The 15,172-nt window shown below is 50.2% G+C and overlaps 1 protein-coding gene across 13 annotated transcripts in view; it reads right to left on the bottom strand.

The window, feature by feature from the left end:
* Nucleotides 1-15,172, bottom strand: part of LRRFIP2 (LRR binding FLII interacting protein 2) — a 92,594-nt gene that overhangs the window by 15,956 nt on the left and 61,466 nt on the right. For 7 of the 13 annotated variants that reach the window (XM_074284365.1, XM_074284369.1, XM_074284370.1 and 4 more), the window contains 2 exons: nucleotides 7,503-7,547; nucleotides 6,331-6,447 (listed from right to left, as the gene is read on the bottom strand). In XM_074284365.1, the coding sequence (XP_074140466.1) occupies nucleotides 6,331-6,447; nucleotides 7,503-7,547 (162 nt within the window). Of the gene's footprint in view, nucleotides 1-5,010; nucleotides 5,083-6,330; nucleotides 6,448-7,502; nucleotides 7,548-10,098; nucleotides 10,189-11,248; nucleotides 11,318-14,007; nucleotides 14,062-14,503; nucleotides 14,551-15,172 lie in introns of all 13 variants that reach the window. The other 6 variants (XM_074284366.1, XM_074284367.1, XM_074284372.1 and 3 more) reach the window with 2 other exon arrangements.

The following is a 15,172-nucleotide window of genomic DNA, read 5'->3' as shown; positions in this document are numbered from 1 at the left end:
TTAAGTTTCAGTTCAGTTCAATAGTTACCTCAAATTCAGCCACGAGTTAAAGTCCAAATCCTTTATTGTCTCCTTCAAAATAGCCCAGTTCGCTTTCTTAGAGGTCTCTCCTTGGTTCCAAGAGCTCCCTCTGAATGTCTCCAAATCCAAAGGTTTGTCCTTCAGCCTCCAACCAGCACAAAGGTGGAAAATGGAATGAATCTGACTCCGCCTCCAAGAGTGTGGGCTTGTGGGTCTGTGTCTGGCCCTGAGAGCTTCTTGCTTATATGCTGTGCACTGAGTATACTCCAATCATTACTTCACTAGGAAACCATTATTTGTTGTAGGATTAAATCAATGCTAAATTAGATTTAACTATTGTCTCCAAAATTCCATTTAGTGCCTTGTTTCAAGTTCTAGCTCGTAACACAGGATTAGATCAATCATATTGAACCACGTTAAATTAGATAATTATTGTCTCTATCAATTCCACTGTCTTAGTACCTTGTAAGAATCATAACATCTCCCGCTTTCTTTTGACTTAGAACATAAGTGGTCATAACCTCCTGACTTCTCAAGGAGGTGAGAACCCAAAAAAAGGTGATCACGCCTTCCCTGACTGCTCAAAAAAGGAGTGAAAACACCATAAAAAAGAGGTGATCACACCCTCCCTGACATCTCAGGAAGGGAGATGAAAACACCAAAGGAAATGGGAAATCAAATCAGATTAGCGGGTTTCTGAAGGGGCTCACTCTTAAAACAGGTATACATAAATCCATCAATATGGGAGATATTACACATAATTATATAAATTACATAAGCACATAGCAATATGACACAGACTAGAAGTGACGTAACAACATGAATCAACATGAGCATTTATACATGTCCATAAGTCCTAGAAATAGTCCAAAAGGAATCCATTGTCCATTAGTTCATGTACCAGGAATCCAATAATTCCTGCAAGCTTTGAAGTCATGCAATAGTCTCATCTTGTGTTAAGGAATCTAATGATTCCTGATGGTTTTCAAGTCCGGCAACAGTCTTTATGAACAATTTTTCATCTCAAGGAATACAATGATCCCTGCTGGTTTTCAAGTCCTGCAACAATCTTAACTTGTGTTAGGGAATCCAATGATTCCTGAAGATTTTGTTCTTAGGTCTTCTTCTTGGTTTCCAGATTTTTCTCTTTTTCTGTCTCTCTCCAAGTGCTCGTTGCCACCCATTTGTTTCCTTCACCATCTGTAGGAAGGAATACAAGCAAACCCTTTCTCCCAAGCAATTAACCTACCTAATTTCCTTCCATTTACCACTTTCTAAAATCTCCTCATCACCTGGCAATTGCATCGGAGCTGTTTGCATTGGACATTGCCCTGTTGGTTTAAAAAGCCTGTATTCTCCCCAATTGTAATCCCTTTCTGCTCTCTGATTGCTTTTCTGTTGGTTGATCATGTAATCCCTTTCTGCCATGTGATTACTTTTCGGCTGGTTGATCACATCTGAGTCCTGACCTTCTAAAGATTCTCTGGGTGTAACCTCAGCTGCCATCATGCCCCACTTGTCTTTTGTATGATATCTTGGGGCTGGACCCTGCCTCTCATTTCCCTGGGTCAATCTACATTCTGAGGCCTAGTGGAAGCTTTTATTGCATTTTGGACATAGGGTTTTAGGTCTTTTCTTAGCCTGTCTTCTCACTCTATAACTACATTGAGCTCTTAGATGACCAACTTTTCCACGTTGAAAGCATCGATGAGTTTCTCTAGAAATCCCTTGCCATGAGGGACCCTGTCTTCCCATGTTCAGCATGGTCTAGGTATAATAAGCATTTGTGCCCACTGTGGCACAGCGTCTTATGATCTCCTCTAAAAGAACACCATTTTGTAGTTTCCATATAATTCTTCTGCAAACCTCATTGGCATTTTCCATAGCCAGGTCCCTGGTCATTATTTTTGTAGCTGCATTTTCTCCAATGGTTCTTGTTACAGCTGTTTGCAGACATCCCACAAAATCCGCAAAAGGTTCATTGGGACCTTGCTCTATTTTTGTTAAGGCTTCCCCTCAACCTTTTTTGTCCAGTAAGGGAACCCCAAGCTTTTGTTGCAGCAGTGGTGATCTGTTCATATGCTATTATGGGGTAATTAATCTGTTCTGAATTCTCTTTGTACTGACCTTCACCTGCTAGTTGGTCAAAAGTGACTTGTACATTAACTCCTGTTTACCTATTGTGTTGGGCTTGAATCCCACATAATTCATGATATTCCAAAAGCCACAACAAGTTTTGTCAAGGTTCTAAACATGTCCTTGCTATGGATTTCCAGTCACTAGGAGTTAGGATTTCATAAGACAAATTATCTAGTAACATCTTAACATAAGATGATGTAGCCCCATAAAGAGTGCAACCCTTTTTCAAATCCTTAATTTTTTTCCAGATCAAAAGGAATGTATCTTCTTTTTTGACCTAAAGAGTCAAGCTCTTCAATCACAGGGTATGCATTTATAAAATCAGATACATCCTGTCCTTCATTTTTTGCCTTGACCTGTGCTTTTTGTAATCTTGTCATAGGCTGCTTTATAGGTGATTCTGTTTGTGTCACTGCTTCTCCCTCTCCTCCTTCTCCCTCCACCCATGAAGGATTAATTGAGGGAAGTAGGTCAGGGGAGGGGAAATGCTTCTGTTGTGAAGTGCCACACTCAGAATGGTACTTAACTCCATTCTTATCTTCATCCTTTTCACCTAGTTTGGCACCTCCCCCTCCAGCTCTTTCTTCTTTTTCCTTATTCTATAACTTATATAATTTCCTAAAGCCAGTTGTATTAAATTGTATGTATAAAGTGTATCTTTGGAAATTGAGTTTGGATTGGAATTGTAGTGTTCACCTAGTTGCTCTCCTACTAATTTCCAATTCTTTTTCCACAGAGAACCAAGGAGATACGTACTGTACAGTTTCTAAAAGTTCAGTGATCTGCTCCCAAATTATAATCAAACCGTGGCTTTTCATAACCCTGACAATGTTCTCTACACATTTTCCTTGAAGAGAAACAGAAGGCTGTTTTCTAAATATCTGTCCTATTTTAGCTGAAATACTATTTTAGCCCTTTTACAAAGTTTCCTTGTTGTACTCACCCTAATTTCTGGGTTGAAACTACTGAAATCAGGATTGCGTCTGCCCCACGTCGGGTGCCAAAATGTAATATTCTTCTCTGGGAGCAGGTTTCTTGGAAAGCTTTTGGAGACAGCCTTAGTTTCAGTTCAGGTCAATAATCACCTTAAATTCAGCCAGGAGTTAAAGTCCAAATCCTTCAAAATAGCCCAGTTCGCTTTCTTAGAGGCCTTGGTTCTTGGCCTTTCTCTCCTTGGTTCCAAGAGCTCCCTCTGAATGTCTCCAAATCCAAAGCTTTGTCCTTCAGTCTTCAGCCAGCACAAAGATGGAAAATGGAATGAATCTGACTCCGCCTCCAAGAGTGTGGGCTTGTGGGTCTGTGTCTGGCCCTGAGAGCTTCTTGCTTATATGCTGTGCACTGAGTATACTCCAATCATTACTTCACTAGGAAACCATTATTTGTTGTAGGATTAAATCAATGCTAAATTAGATTTAACTATTGTTTCCTCAATTCCACTTAGTGCCTTGTTTCAAGTTCTGGCCCATAACATCTCCTTGTAGGATCAGATCGATCATACTGAACGACACTAAATTAGATAATTATTGTCTCTATCAATTCCACTGTCTTAGTGCCTTGTAAGAATCATAACCCCTGCCATGGAGGAGACGTCTCTGGCAGCTCTGGCTCACAATCTCAGAGACTCCCTAATCTTCTAGGAATGGAGACTACAAGGCTTCACTACAGAATGCTATTTTCTGAATGAACTTTCCCTCCGCTTTAAGATGTGTAACTTCAGTCCATGACCTGGGCAGGGAGGCTAATCCAGAGTGAAAACCCCCCCACCCCCACCTGGATGGGAGTTCTGGCCGAGCTCCCTGCTCCCCTCCTCTCCTGTCACCCAGATGCCACCTTACTCTCTCCTTCCCCACCCAGAGGCAGGCCCTGCTGGCCAAGGCCGACCCCCTCCACAGCCCCCGGTCCCTCCAGCGGTCTGCCTCTTCAGTCTCCCCAGTCTATACAAACAGCAATGGGCCCACACCTGTGGCCTCCTCCTCCAGGACCCCCGCTTCCGCCTTCTCCCTCCCTTCTGAACCCTCTGACTCATCATTCCACTGAAATGATTCTTCCCAGAGTAACAAGAGCAGTTTGATTAAACCCAGTGGCCTTTCCTCCAGCTTGCCCAGAGAGGCCTTTGACTTTGCTCTCTGGAGATCCTAGGTTCTTGACCCTACGCTCTGGGGTCCCTGTGCCCTTGGTTCTCCCACACCCTCTCTGAAAGTTCTTTCTCTGCCCCTTTGCTGGAACTTCATTCATGTTGCGTGGGTGTCCCACAGGCACGAGCTGCTGCTTTTCCTGATTTAGGGCATTTTCTCTGGGGATCTCCTGGACCTGGAATGCTCTCCCCCCCTCCCCCCTCACTCTCCTGGCTTTTACCAGAAGTCTTTCCCCTGCCTCTTCTCCCCAGAGCTCACCAGAGCCTGACACAAAGCAGGCCATTTCATCCGTGTCTGACCTTGGACACATCATGTCACCTGAGACTCAGTCTAGGTGTCTGTGAAATGGTTCGGGTTGTCCCTGGCCCTACAATACTGGCACTACCAACAGGAGTGACGGTTGCAGGAGAAGGATGTTCCTAAATGACTCCATGAGGCAGAGGAGACCCTCCCCCCAACTTCTATCTCCATTTTTGTTGAAAGACCGAGTCTCCATGAAAACGCCCTGCTGCTCCGGACAGTTCAGTGGCCCAGGACCTGAGGCCACTAGCCCCCGGTGACCCTGGGGGGGAGGGCTTGGGAGGGGGAGAGGGCGGGTTAAGCACATGCTTCTGAGACAAACACAGTTAGTAAAGCGATGTGCAGCGTGGTCGGCCCTGTGGACGCCGGGGGTTGTACAGAAAGCATGCTCAGGGAAAGGCTGGAACCCAGGTACCTTGAGCTCCTTAAGCCCCTGCATGTATCTCCCTTCTACATCTTGTATCTGGTCCTTAAGATCATAGATATCCTGCAGGACATGAGAAGAAACTATTGCAGAAAATCATGCAGAAAAACAATGAACAGTTTGAAACTTTCCAAAGGAAGTGAGAATTAAGCTTCGTCCCTTTCAGACAGATGTCAGAAAATGCGATAAACCAAGCACAACGCTTGCTCGGAAGGACTAGAAAGGCCGGAGGGCAAGCAGGAGGAAGAGCAGGAGGAAGGCTTTGGGTCCGCCCTCACAACCCTCTTTGCTGCTAACCACTGGACTGGCTCCATGTTCGTTCCCACAACTGAGAAGTGGCGACTCACCCCCCCTCTGCTGAGGGAGCACCACGGAGCCAAGCCCAGCATGGAGGCGGCACAGCCAGGGCGTGAGCTCCCCCTCCGGACGGAGGACTCGCCCTGCATCCAGTTGCTGCCAGATCGCTCAGGGGCTCACGGCCTCCAGCCAAGGGTCCGGAGGAGCCAAGAACGGCTCCATCCCTTTTACACAGACGGAATCACGTTCTAAAACGTGGAGCATGCAGGCGAAAGCAAGCAGGCCTCTACTCACTGCCTGGCCACGGGGCAGGGGGGGGAAGCCTGCCCGTCAGGGCCAAGCTGAGGACGGATGGGCCGCCATGGCAGGAGGAGCTCATCAGGGAGGACCATGCCCCAGGCAGGAGTGACTGCAGCCGCTGGGAGCCTCTGACCCATCCCAGGAGGGCTAAGAGACCAAGGTCACTCCTTAGCTCCTGGTGAAACAAAGGATGCAGCTTAGCAACCCACTGTCACCAGTAGGGATCGGGGATACTTTACTTTGGGGTTTGTGAGCTGGAATCCATGAACTTCTAGGACAACAAAATTAGCTCCTTGGAAACCCTGTGAATTTTATTTTATGCATTTAAAACTATGCTTTTGAGAGGGGATCCCTAGGCTTGCCCGGGTGCCCTCAGATCCACGACACAAGATGGAGTAGGGGTAGGGCCGCAGCACCCCCGCAGCTCTGGTCCTTCGGGCACCAGAGGTCACTGAAAGCACTTCTTTTGGAGGGAACTAGGCCGATGTCTGCTAGGCTGCTCTGGAGTGTTGGGAGGCGGCAGGACGGACTGGCACAAACGTGCCCAGAGCCCATGGAGCAGCAAGGGCCTGTGTTTTCTGGAGAACCTGAGCAGGACGGTGGTTACCCTACGGCTCCCGCCCTTTAAGCTGGTTTCATTATCGGGTCCTAAAACATCTGCCAATTAGCCCCAAAGGCCGGAGTTCGTAGGCGCGTGGGGGGTTCTGCCCTTACCCGTAATTCACTTAAGGAAGCGTCGGGGTCCACAAAGCTGCCGGTGTCTCCGCTCCCTCGCCGGGAGGCACTCCCACTCAGGGGCGTCGTGGCTGAGGCAGAATTGCGAGACGAAGGCTGGGAGGAAGACCACATGAGAGCGTCAGCCCTGTGCCCTGGCTGGGATGGCCTGGGGGGCTAAGGATGGATGGACCCTACAACCCCGGGGTCCAAGCCGTGTCCATGGAAGGGAGGGTGGGCAAGGGCTTTGTGTGTAATAATCATAGCATGAACGGCTTTTACCAAGACCTTCCTGTCCCATATCACATATAACAAAATGAGGCTCAAGGGACCACAAGGTCAGGGATTTAGAGCTGGAGGAAACTTCAAAAGGCACTTAATCCCACCCTGTCACTGTAAAGATGAGGAAAAAGAGGTCCAGAGGGGGGGGTGTCTCCCACCTGATCAGCCCTCGCCCCAACATCTCTCTGGTCCCCTGTGGTAAGGCAGCTCCTGGCCCCCCAGGGGAGCCCAGAATGCATCAATTTCTTGACCATCCCCAGCAGCAACTGCGAGCCGCCCCCTTCTCTCATCCAGAGTGCTTGGTGGCTCTGGAACACGGCCCCCTCCGTGGCCCACAGGAGTGAGGCCGGCCGAAAGCCCCGCTCAGATAATGGGCCAATCTTTCTTAAAAACACTGCAAAGGGACTGTCCAGGCAGTATTTGGAGAGTGATGACTTTCTCTGAAGAAATAAACTCAACAAGCAGGAACCTGCTCCAGACTCTCAGGGACCCTCTTTTCTCAGGGGGTTTATTTACTGTTTATCATTACATGTTCTTTCCCAAAGGAATAGAAGATTTATGGGGAGGCTTTGGCCGCCCCCTTGCTGCTGGGTGGCCTTGAGTCCCGTTTCCCTGGACCCAGATGCCTCCTCCCCACAATGGGGGGGCCGGCCTCTCAGGTCCCTCCCAGCCCCGAATGTCTGATGGCAAATCACCGAGTCAGAGGGAGAGAACAGAACGGCAGACAGGACAGCAAAAGCTCCCTGGCTCTCACCATTCGGCTTTGGAAGGGGGTCCTGGGCCCAGAGCTTAGCTGAAGGCCCCACGAGGGATGGGGAGGGAGGGCCCCGGCCGGGAAAAGCACCCCTGGGTCATTCTAGCAACTTCTCAAAGTCAGGTCGGACACTCACCCTGGTATAAATTTCGGCATACTGCTTGTCGCACTTTTCATCCAACTGGAAAAGAAAAATAAAGGAAATAATCAGGATCTCATACAGGTTCTAGATGAAGCTGGGGCTCCCCCGCAATGCTCCCCACTCTCTCCTAGCACACACATGAACCTGGAACGACAAAACACTGTGAGGTGAAAACTGCCATAAGGGGAAGAAGAACACTCTGGGGCTCCCGGGCTTCCCGAGAACGAACAAAAGTACGAAAGAAAACGAGCCACGAGACCGAGCTGCGTCTGGAGGCCACGTGGCCCCGGGCCAGGGAACGGGGAGTGAGGGGCCAGCCCCGAGGCAGGCTGACTGATCCAAGGGGAGAAGCGTTCTTCTGGGCAGAGGTGACTGGGGACCGGGCATCCGGAGCCTCAGGTGGCAGGGGGACACAACTGGCCCCCCAGGCCCGGAGCCTGCCCAGAGTCGAGCTCTGCTGCTTCGGAGACAGACGACGAGGGCTCCAAGCTTTACATACCAAGACCCTGGCTCCGAGCAAAACCCCTCTAAGGCAATGATGGAAATGTTCTCTATTGGCCATATTCAGTTTCTGCCTCCGAGGGAATGACTTTGAGCCAAGTCAGCAATCCTCATGTCCCCCGCCTCCGGCCCTTTGCCCTGGCTCTGGTGCAGGTGTCCCTCATTACTAAAAGCCTTCCATCATCCCTTTCCCTTGCCTTGGACGCCCCGAGGCCCCTGGGTCCGTGACAGCGCTGCAGCCCTGTCTGGTAACTGGCCTCTGGAGGCCACGACCACCCACGGGACCACCCACGGTTTAGGGCTTGGTCAATTACTCCCCATTTCCCACTCAAACGACGGCTCTCCGCACCTCTCTCTCAAGGACGCTGCCACGTTCTGTCCCCTTCCAAACATTTCAGAGGCCTACAGCACTCACAAGTTCAAAACATTTTTCCCAAACCAACACAAACTCCTTCACTGACCGGACCCCAGAAAAAGACACCCCCAAAGCCCCCTACTTACATGGGGGCAGGGCACTGGGCCCTCCACCTCTGGGCTGCTGCTCTGGGATGGCAAGGGAGCGTTTCAGCTGTCTCCCTACGACCGGGCTTGGGCCACTGGCCACTCAGAGGAGCCTGCGGCAGTTGGGGGAGGCGAAGCAAAGGGAACGCCCCCGCCAGCCGTGCCGCAGTCCACTTCTGAGGACTGCAGTGACGTGGCCGGAGCCGTGCGAGCTCCCGCCAGGACACCGGCGCTGCCGTGCCCGCGGCCCTTCTGTCAAGAAAAGCTAAGACAGCAGAAGCTGCTCGCCTCCTGGCATCCCGTCAGGCAGGGCTCTCTGCCAGCTGCCCCGCGACCTTGGGGACCTACCATCACAGAGGCAGCTCCAGGCTCCCAAGAGCTAAAGGGGGAATCCCCCCTCCACCGAGCATTGAGCCCCTATCGGGCACTAAGTCCCTGGGCTGGTCTCTGAAAATACAAAGACAAAAAGGACCTGCCCCTGACCTCACGGGGCTTACAGTCCCACCGAATTAATACAAGGTGATGGAGGGGTCAGAGTCATGGCTCCAGCAGCCCCCAGGATGGCTGGGACCCTCACTCTAATGCTCATTCTGCCTTGCCCTGCAAACACCGCTGGGACAGAAGACACAAGGAGGAATTCAGCCCCCGAGAGCTGGGTCACCCAGGCGTCCCAATAGTAATAACTTGATCTGTGGCCACCAGGCAGAGGCCTGAACCGCTACCAGAACTTCCGGAAAACAGGGCAGGAAGTGGGTCCTACTCTAAGGGGAAGCCTTCAGGTCAGAATTAAGTCGGCTAACAGAGCTCTCCCCTTTTTAATTGGGGAGGGGGTGCTATAGAAAGAGCTCTGCCCGGAGCTCACATCTAGCCTCAGACACCTAGTAGCTGCGGGATCTGGGACAGGTCACTTCATTTACCTGCCTTAGTTTCCTCATCTGTAAAAAGGGGTTAAAAACAGCACCTACCTCCCTGGGATGTGGGGAGGGTAAAAAGGAATCAAATGAATTACAGAGGAAGCTCTGGAACGGTGAACCCTGTCACTCTCTGCGGGCTTGGAGCCTCCAGGCTGGGGGACAGGACTTGACTGTTCCCGCTCCACAGCCTGCAGCCCATCCCCTGCAGCCTTTTCCGCTAAGAAGAGGTCCCGATAATCAATCCCGGGCTTATCTCTGGAACAGCTCTTGGATTCAGGCTTTTCGCTAATAGACCTGATATTCGTGGGAACCAGGAAGGCTCAGCCGCACTCACTGCTGACGAAATTCTACCAACAAGACTTTACACTTAAGACTTTGCTTTTCGCACACATTGTTTTAGTGAAACAAAAACTCCGACAAAGATCAAAGAGCCCCCAGAGCTTCACAGCCCCAGAGCCCACCTCCGCGAGGGCAGATGCAGCTCACGCGTTCCCAGAAGCCCAGAGAACACACCAGATGCGTGGACCACGTCTCCATGGTCCGTAAGTTTATTTCGAGACAGTTGTTTCGGATTTGGAAACAATCCTCCAAGGAGGCAAACTCCACTGGGAGTTTGGACACAGCCCCTGCAGGCCGGCGGGGCCCGGCCCCCTCCACACGGGCGGTGCACTCACACTGCTCAGATCCGGGACGGCGGCCTCTTCCCCGTCAGAGACAAGGCTTCCCCTCCGACTGGAGCGACTAAAGTAATCGGCGGCAGACACCTTCAACACCAAGAAAACCCGGTCATTTCATGAGGAGGACGGGGCCAGAACAGAACACTTGCAGGGAAGGGGGGAAGGGAAGGGGAATCAGAAACCCCAAATGGCTGCCGACCATTGAGTACGACGGGGTGGGGCGGCCGACACCGCCCCTCACCGTGCCCGTGAGAGACCAGTGCGGACCCCCACATGGGAGCTCTGGGAGCAGACAACTCGCCACAAAGCATTCCCCAAGCCCAGAGTTTCCGGCCTTACCAAGTACTGGGTAGCATCAGTTAAACACCAGCCTCAGGGCTATGGGGAAAATGGGCCAAGAGACACGGACCTGAGACGTGCCCTGGGGGCACCCAGGAGGTGCCCACGGCTGAGGGCATGGGATGTCCTCCTGGAGCAGCCAAGACTGAACCAGTGACAACGCCTGCTTCCTCTCTATGGAAAAAGACCCCAGGAAACCAAATGCTGCATCCCGAGGAGGCGCTTTCCAGTGGGATCCACAGCGCTCCCTGCCGGGGCACAGCAGCCTCATTCCTGCCCCACAGAGAAGGGGCCTCATGAGCCAGGGGCTGGGGCGATGGGGCCACGCTCCCCGCCATCCCCACCTGAGTTTTCCTCCTCCCTTCTCCACAAGCTTGATTCCAGAGCAGCAAAAAGGCCGCTAAAGGAGGAACTGCCGCTGGTGTCTACCATCATGCTAGCAGCAGTCTTCCGTTCGCCACAAGGGCCTCCCTGCCTCCTGCACACTGATTTTTAACCACAATGCGATGCAGTTCTCTGAGTTAATAAGAGCACATGCACGACCCACACAAAGCCTCATTTTATGGCTCCGAACTTCCCCAAAGAGACAAGATGACAAACTGCAGGACCAACGTTAGTGGAGTCCAAAGGCCTCCGCCATAACCTGCCCGAAGTCACACTACGGAGCTAGAGTCAAACAGAAACAGTCCGGGCTTTGGGGCCACACAACACGATCTTAAAACGCCCTACGTGGTGATTAAAAAGAATCCCCAAACGCAGTGAGAAGAGCTGCCTTCGGCTTCCTTGCCGGCATGCAAACCAAGCTCACCACGCTGGCTCTCCGTCCTTGGCTGAGGTGAGCTGCAGATGAGAGACTCCCGGCGTCATCATCTGAGAACTGCCCGTGTGAAAAGGAGAGGGTTAAAAAGTGCGGGCCCCCCCCAGGCTCTCCGCAGCCCTGGACGTGCAGGGACAGACCCCCGCTGACCAGATTCACCGACCCTCCTAAGCAAGCACACGCACACACATGTGCACCAACAATCACAGAAAAAAGCTGAATTAGGAAAATTCATTTCAAAGTGAAATTTGTATGTTCTGGGACAGGCACAAGAAACAAAACCAAATGATTTTTGCCTTTCCTTTTTCTAACTTAAAAAAGGCCTGTGATCTGTACTGCGAGGGAAACTGAGGCTGGAGGATCACTTGGACCCTACGGAAAGGTTAAAATCAACTGTGTGTCTACTGCAAGTCTGATGATAATGAGAGAGGGACTGCTACAAGGGAAAATCAGCCCAGACAGGGAGCAGATCAAAGCTTCCACTAACAGCAATGGGGTCCACTTTAAGTGGCTGCTGCATTTCCAGCCCGGGGGAGCCGGATTCTTCCCCCCACTGAGGCAGCAAGGTGGCCCCGGGGCAGCGCTTTGGGCCTGGAGTCAGCAAAACTTGCATTCCGATCTGGCCTCAGAGCCCGATAGTAACAGCATCTCTTTCACAGAGCTGTGGTGAGGAGCAAAGGAGACAACTTTGGAAAGCACTTCACACAGTGGCTGGCACCCAGCAGACACCGAATAAATTTGGATTCCCTTCCCTACTCCCCCCCAAAATGTAGGTTAGAAGCAAAGGCAAAATAGCCAATTTATAATTTTAAATAAAGTGAGTGATTTCAGCTTTCTCTGATTATTTAGGACTTCTGGGACATAATTTAAAGAGCATGTGTGTGCGCGAATATATGTGTATGTATATGTATGTATAATCTCTGTTCTTAATTTAATATTTATTATCTTATTATATGTTTATAAAAATTATTTGAAAAGCATAAGACAGTTGCTCTGTCAGGACAGAGACAGCCCTGATTGTGGCAGTAGGCCGCACCTTTATTAGAATGCCATATAATTAAATATTAGTCCAGGAGAAAGGAAGAGGGAGAAGACAGTACACATTTTATAATATTACATTTTTCATTAAAGTACCTATAGAACAGAGGCTCTTAACCTGGGGTTCATGAAACCCACTGTGGTTTATGAATAGATTTCAGAGGAGCTCCTGGCTTGGAGGATGGAGAGAGGAGAGAATTCATCTTTATTCTCCCTAACTTCTAAATGAAATTTAGCATTTCCTTCCATTAGGAATGTATCAAATAAACATTCTTAGAAGGGATCTATAGATGTTGCCAGATGCCATAGCAACCCACGGCCCAAGTGCTGCAATGCAGTCGCTGGTGACGACAATGTTGTCATGGATATGGAGAATATTTTTTAATCCTCAAAAATTTAACTGTTTCATCAATTATGACAGTTGCACCGTGGCACAGAAATAATTATCTATAACACGTAGATAATAATAATAATAATAATAAAATAAAAAATACTTCTGTCAGGTATACAGAGAAAAATTATTTCATGCTAAAATACCAGTTGTAAATATACATCCATCAACCAACCAAATCCTCATCCCTGGACCTCCTCAGCTTGTTTCTAGGGAACAGACTAATGTAACAAAGTGAAGGAAGGCCTATGAATTAAGGACCATGTTTTATGGATGGATGGATAGAGAGAGAAAGAGAGAGAGAAAGAGAAAGAGAGAGAGAGAGAGAGAGAGAGAGAGAGAGAGAGAGAGAGAGAGAGAGAGAGAGAGAGAGAGAGAGAGAAAGAAAGAAAGAAAGAAAGAAAGAAAGAAAGAAAGAAAGAAAGAAAGAAAGAAAGAAAGAAAGAAAGAAAGAAAGAAAGAAAGAAAGAAAGAAAGAAAAAAAGAAAGAAAAAAAGAGAAGGAAGAGAGGGAGGGAGGGAGGAACAGAGGAAGGGAAGAAGGAAAGAAGGAAGATATTTGATGGATAGACATAGATAAATAGGTAGATGGATAAATAGAGGTAGAAATAGATGGACAGACAGACACTAGATGGATGGATGGAGATCTGTCACATTTTAAAATGAATGGACTAAAGATTTTAACCATCATATTTACTTTCCTGAAAAACAAGTGAATGTCATGTGAGTGAAAAGAAATCTCCCTAGGTGTGAAAATTCTTTGAAAATCCCTATGTTGTTACTAGTTATTAGCACAATCCCTTGCTTAACACAGGAAAGGCAGCTGACTACAGTGAAAGGAAGAGGAAAGTCTACCTGAGAATCCCTGCACAGTGCTTCTCCCACCCCCCATTATAGTGCTGGTGCCATGTTTTCATCCACTTGAGTGAAGTCTTCTACAAATTCATGGATCATCCATAAATCCATGAAAAAAATGACATAACCTCAAAGGATCATCAGGCTACAGGTGGAAGGGAATTCTGGGGGCCATAACCCTGCCCTCTCGTTTTCCAGATGAACAAACTGAGGTGCAGAGAGGCTAAGGACTGGGCCAAGGCCCCGTGGGCGGTGGGCGTGGTCTCCCAGCTCTCCCCAGCGCATCTCCTGCACAGGTTCTAGAGCTCTGTTAGAAAGACGCAGTTGTAACAAGGGGTTTCCTAAGACCGCTTAGTCTCGCGTGAGCATGCTGACTTGCATTCGTGTGAAAGCGACACTCCATGCACAAGCGCGCCGCGCCGCGGGGCGTTCACAGGCCCAGGCCCACGGGCAGCGCGCGCTCTCACCACGGGACTGCTCCGGGACGAGCTGGCTCTCGATGAGTAACTATATTCCGACGGCTACAAGGAAGAAGGTTTTAAGACAGAGCTCGGCTCCTCTGACGTCCTCCTTAGGATGAGGGCTTGAGGGGGATTCTGATTCCTGAGGCCTGAGCCCTTCCCACTCCCAACCTAACAGAGGCTTCCCAGCAAAGCCTCTTTCTGTGGGGCTGCGGTCCACGTAACGTGCAGCCGCTTGTTCTTGATGGCACGCGGTGGGGGTTGACTTGAGTGATTAAAGTCACACGGTTAAAGAAAGTTTCTGTGAAAATGATCTGCACCCAGGCCCCCATTTGTTGCCCGAGTGCCTGCCTCCTGTTCAGGGCTGAGGAGTGATCCCAGGGAGGTGAGAAGAGCACAGGAGGACTTGAAAAATGGCATTTTTCCACTGATTAAGTGTCCCCCCCCCCCCCCCAAACACCCCACCCGTCCTCCAACTGCCCTTTTCCTGGTGAAGACTCACCGTTCGGGAGCTGTACGGGCTATATAATGCCAAGTCGCCAGAGATGCCTAGAGAGCAAAGGAAACAGGTCTGTCTCTGCAGCATGGGGGGTGGGGGCTGCAAAAGGCCAAACACACTCATGGCAGTTGTCACTCAGGCCCCAGGAACTGTGTGGACTCCTCCCTCCAAGGGCCTGGTCACTGACACCTGGAGCCTTGCTTCCTTCCTACACAAGAGGGTCCTGCCCTTAATATGCACTAAGGACGTTGCTAATGGTTTGCAAGGCGGGAGTAACAGAAATTGGGGCCCAGTCACAGTTTGAGGGGCCTGTGACACCACGGCTGACGAGACTGGCCACGGGCCACGTGAAGCGCCTTCACTGCCGGGCACCCAACGCTCGGCCGGCATTTTCTACGTGCGTTTCTGTCTATGCAGGAAGGCTCTGCCCCTTGAAGGCAAGACCCTGGGGAGCCTCACTGCCCCTCGCTAGCCAGAGCTTCACCGATGCCCCCTGGTTAATGGGCACCTGGGAGGAAGGGTGGCTCCAGCGCCTCGCCCAGACAGGATCAAGTGAGAAGAAGAGGAGGATTTGGGTAAATCCTTAAAGAAGTGTCAGTGACACTGGAACCTACAAACCAATGCTCCCCCAAAGCTCTGGATGCCCAGATGTGGGAAGTGAGGCTGGCAATG

This window comes from Sminthopsis crassicaudata, chromosome 1 (assembly GCF_048593235.1).
Source record: "Sminthopsis crassicaudata isolate SCR6 chromosome 1, ASM4859323v1, whole genome shotgun sequence".
NCBI classification, from domain to species: domain Eukaryota; kingdom Metazoa; phylum Chordata; class Mammalia; order Dasyuromorphia; family Dasyuridae; genus Sminthopsis; species Sminthopsis crassicaudata.
This window is presented reverse-complemented; position numbering and strand designations above follow the sequence as displayed.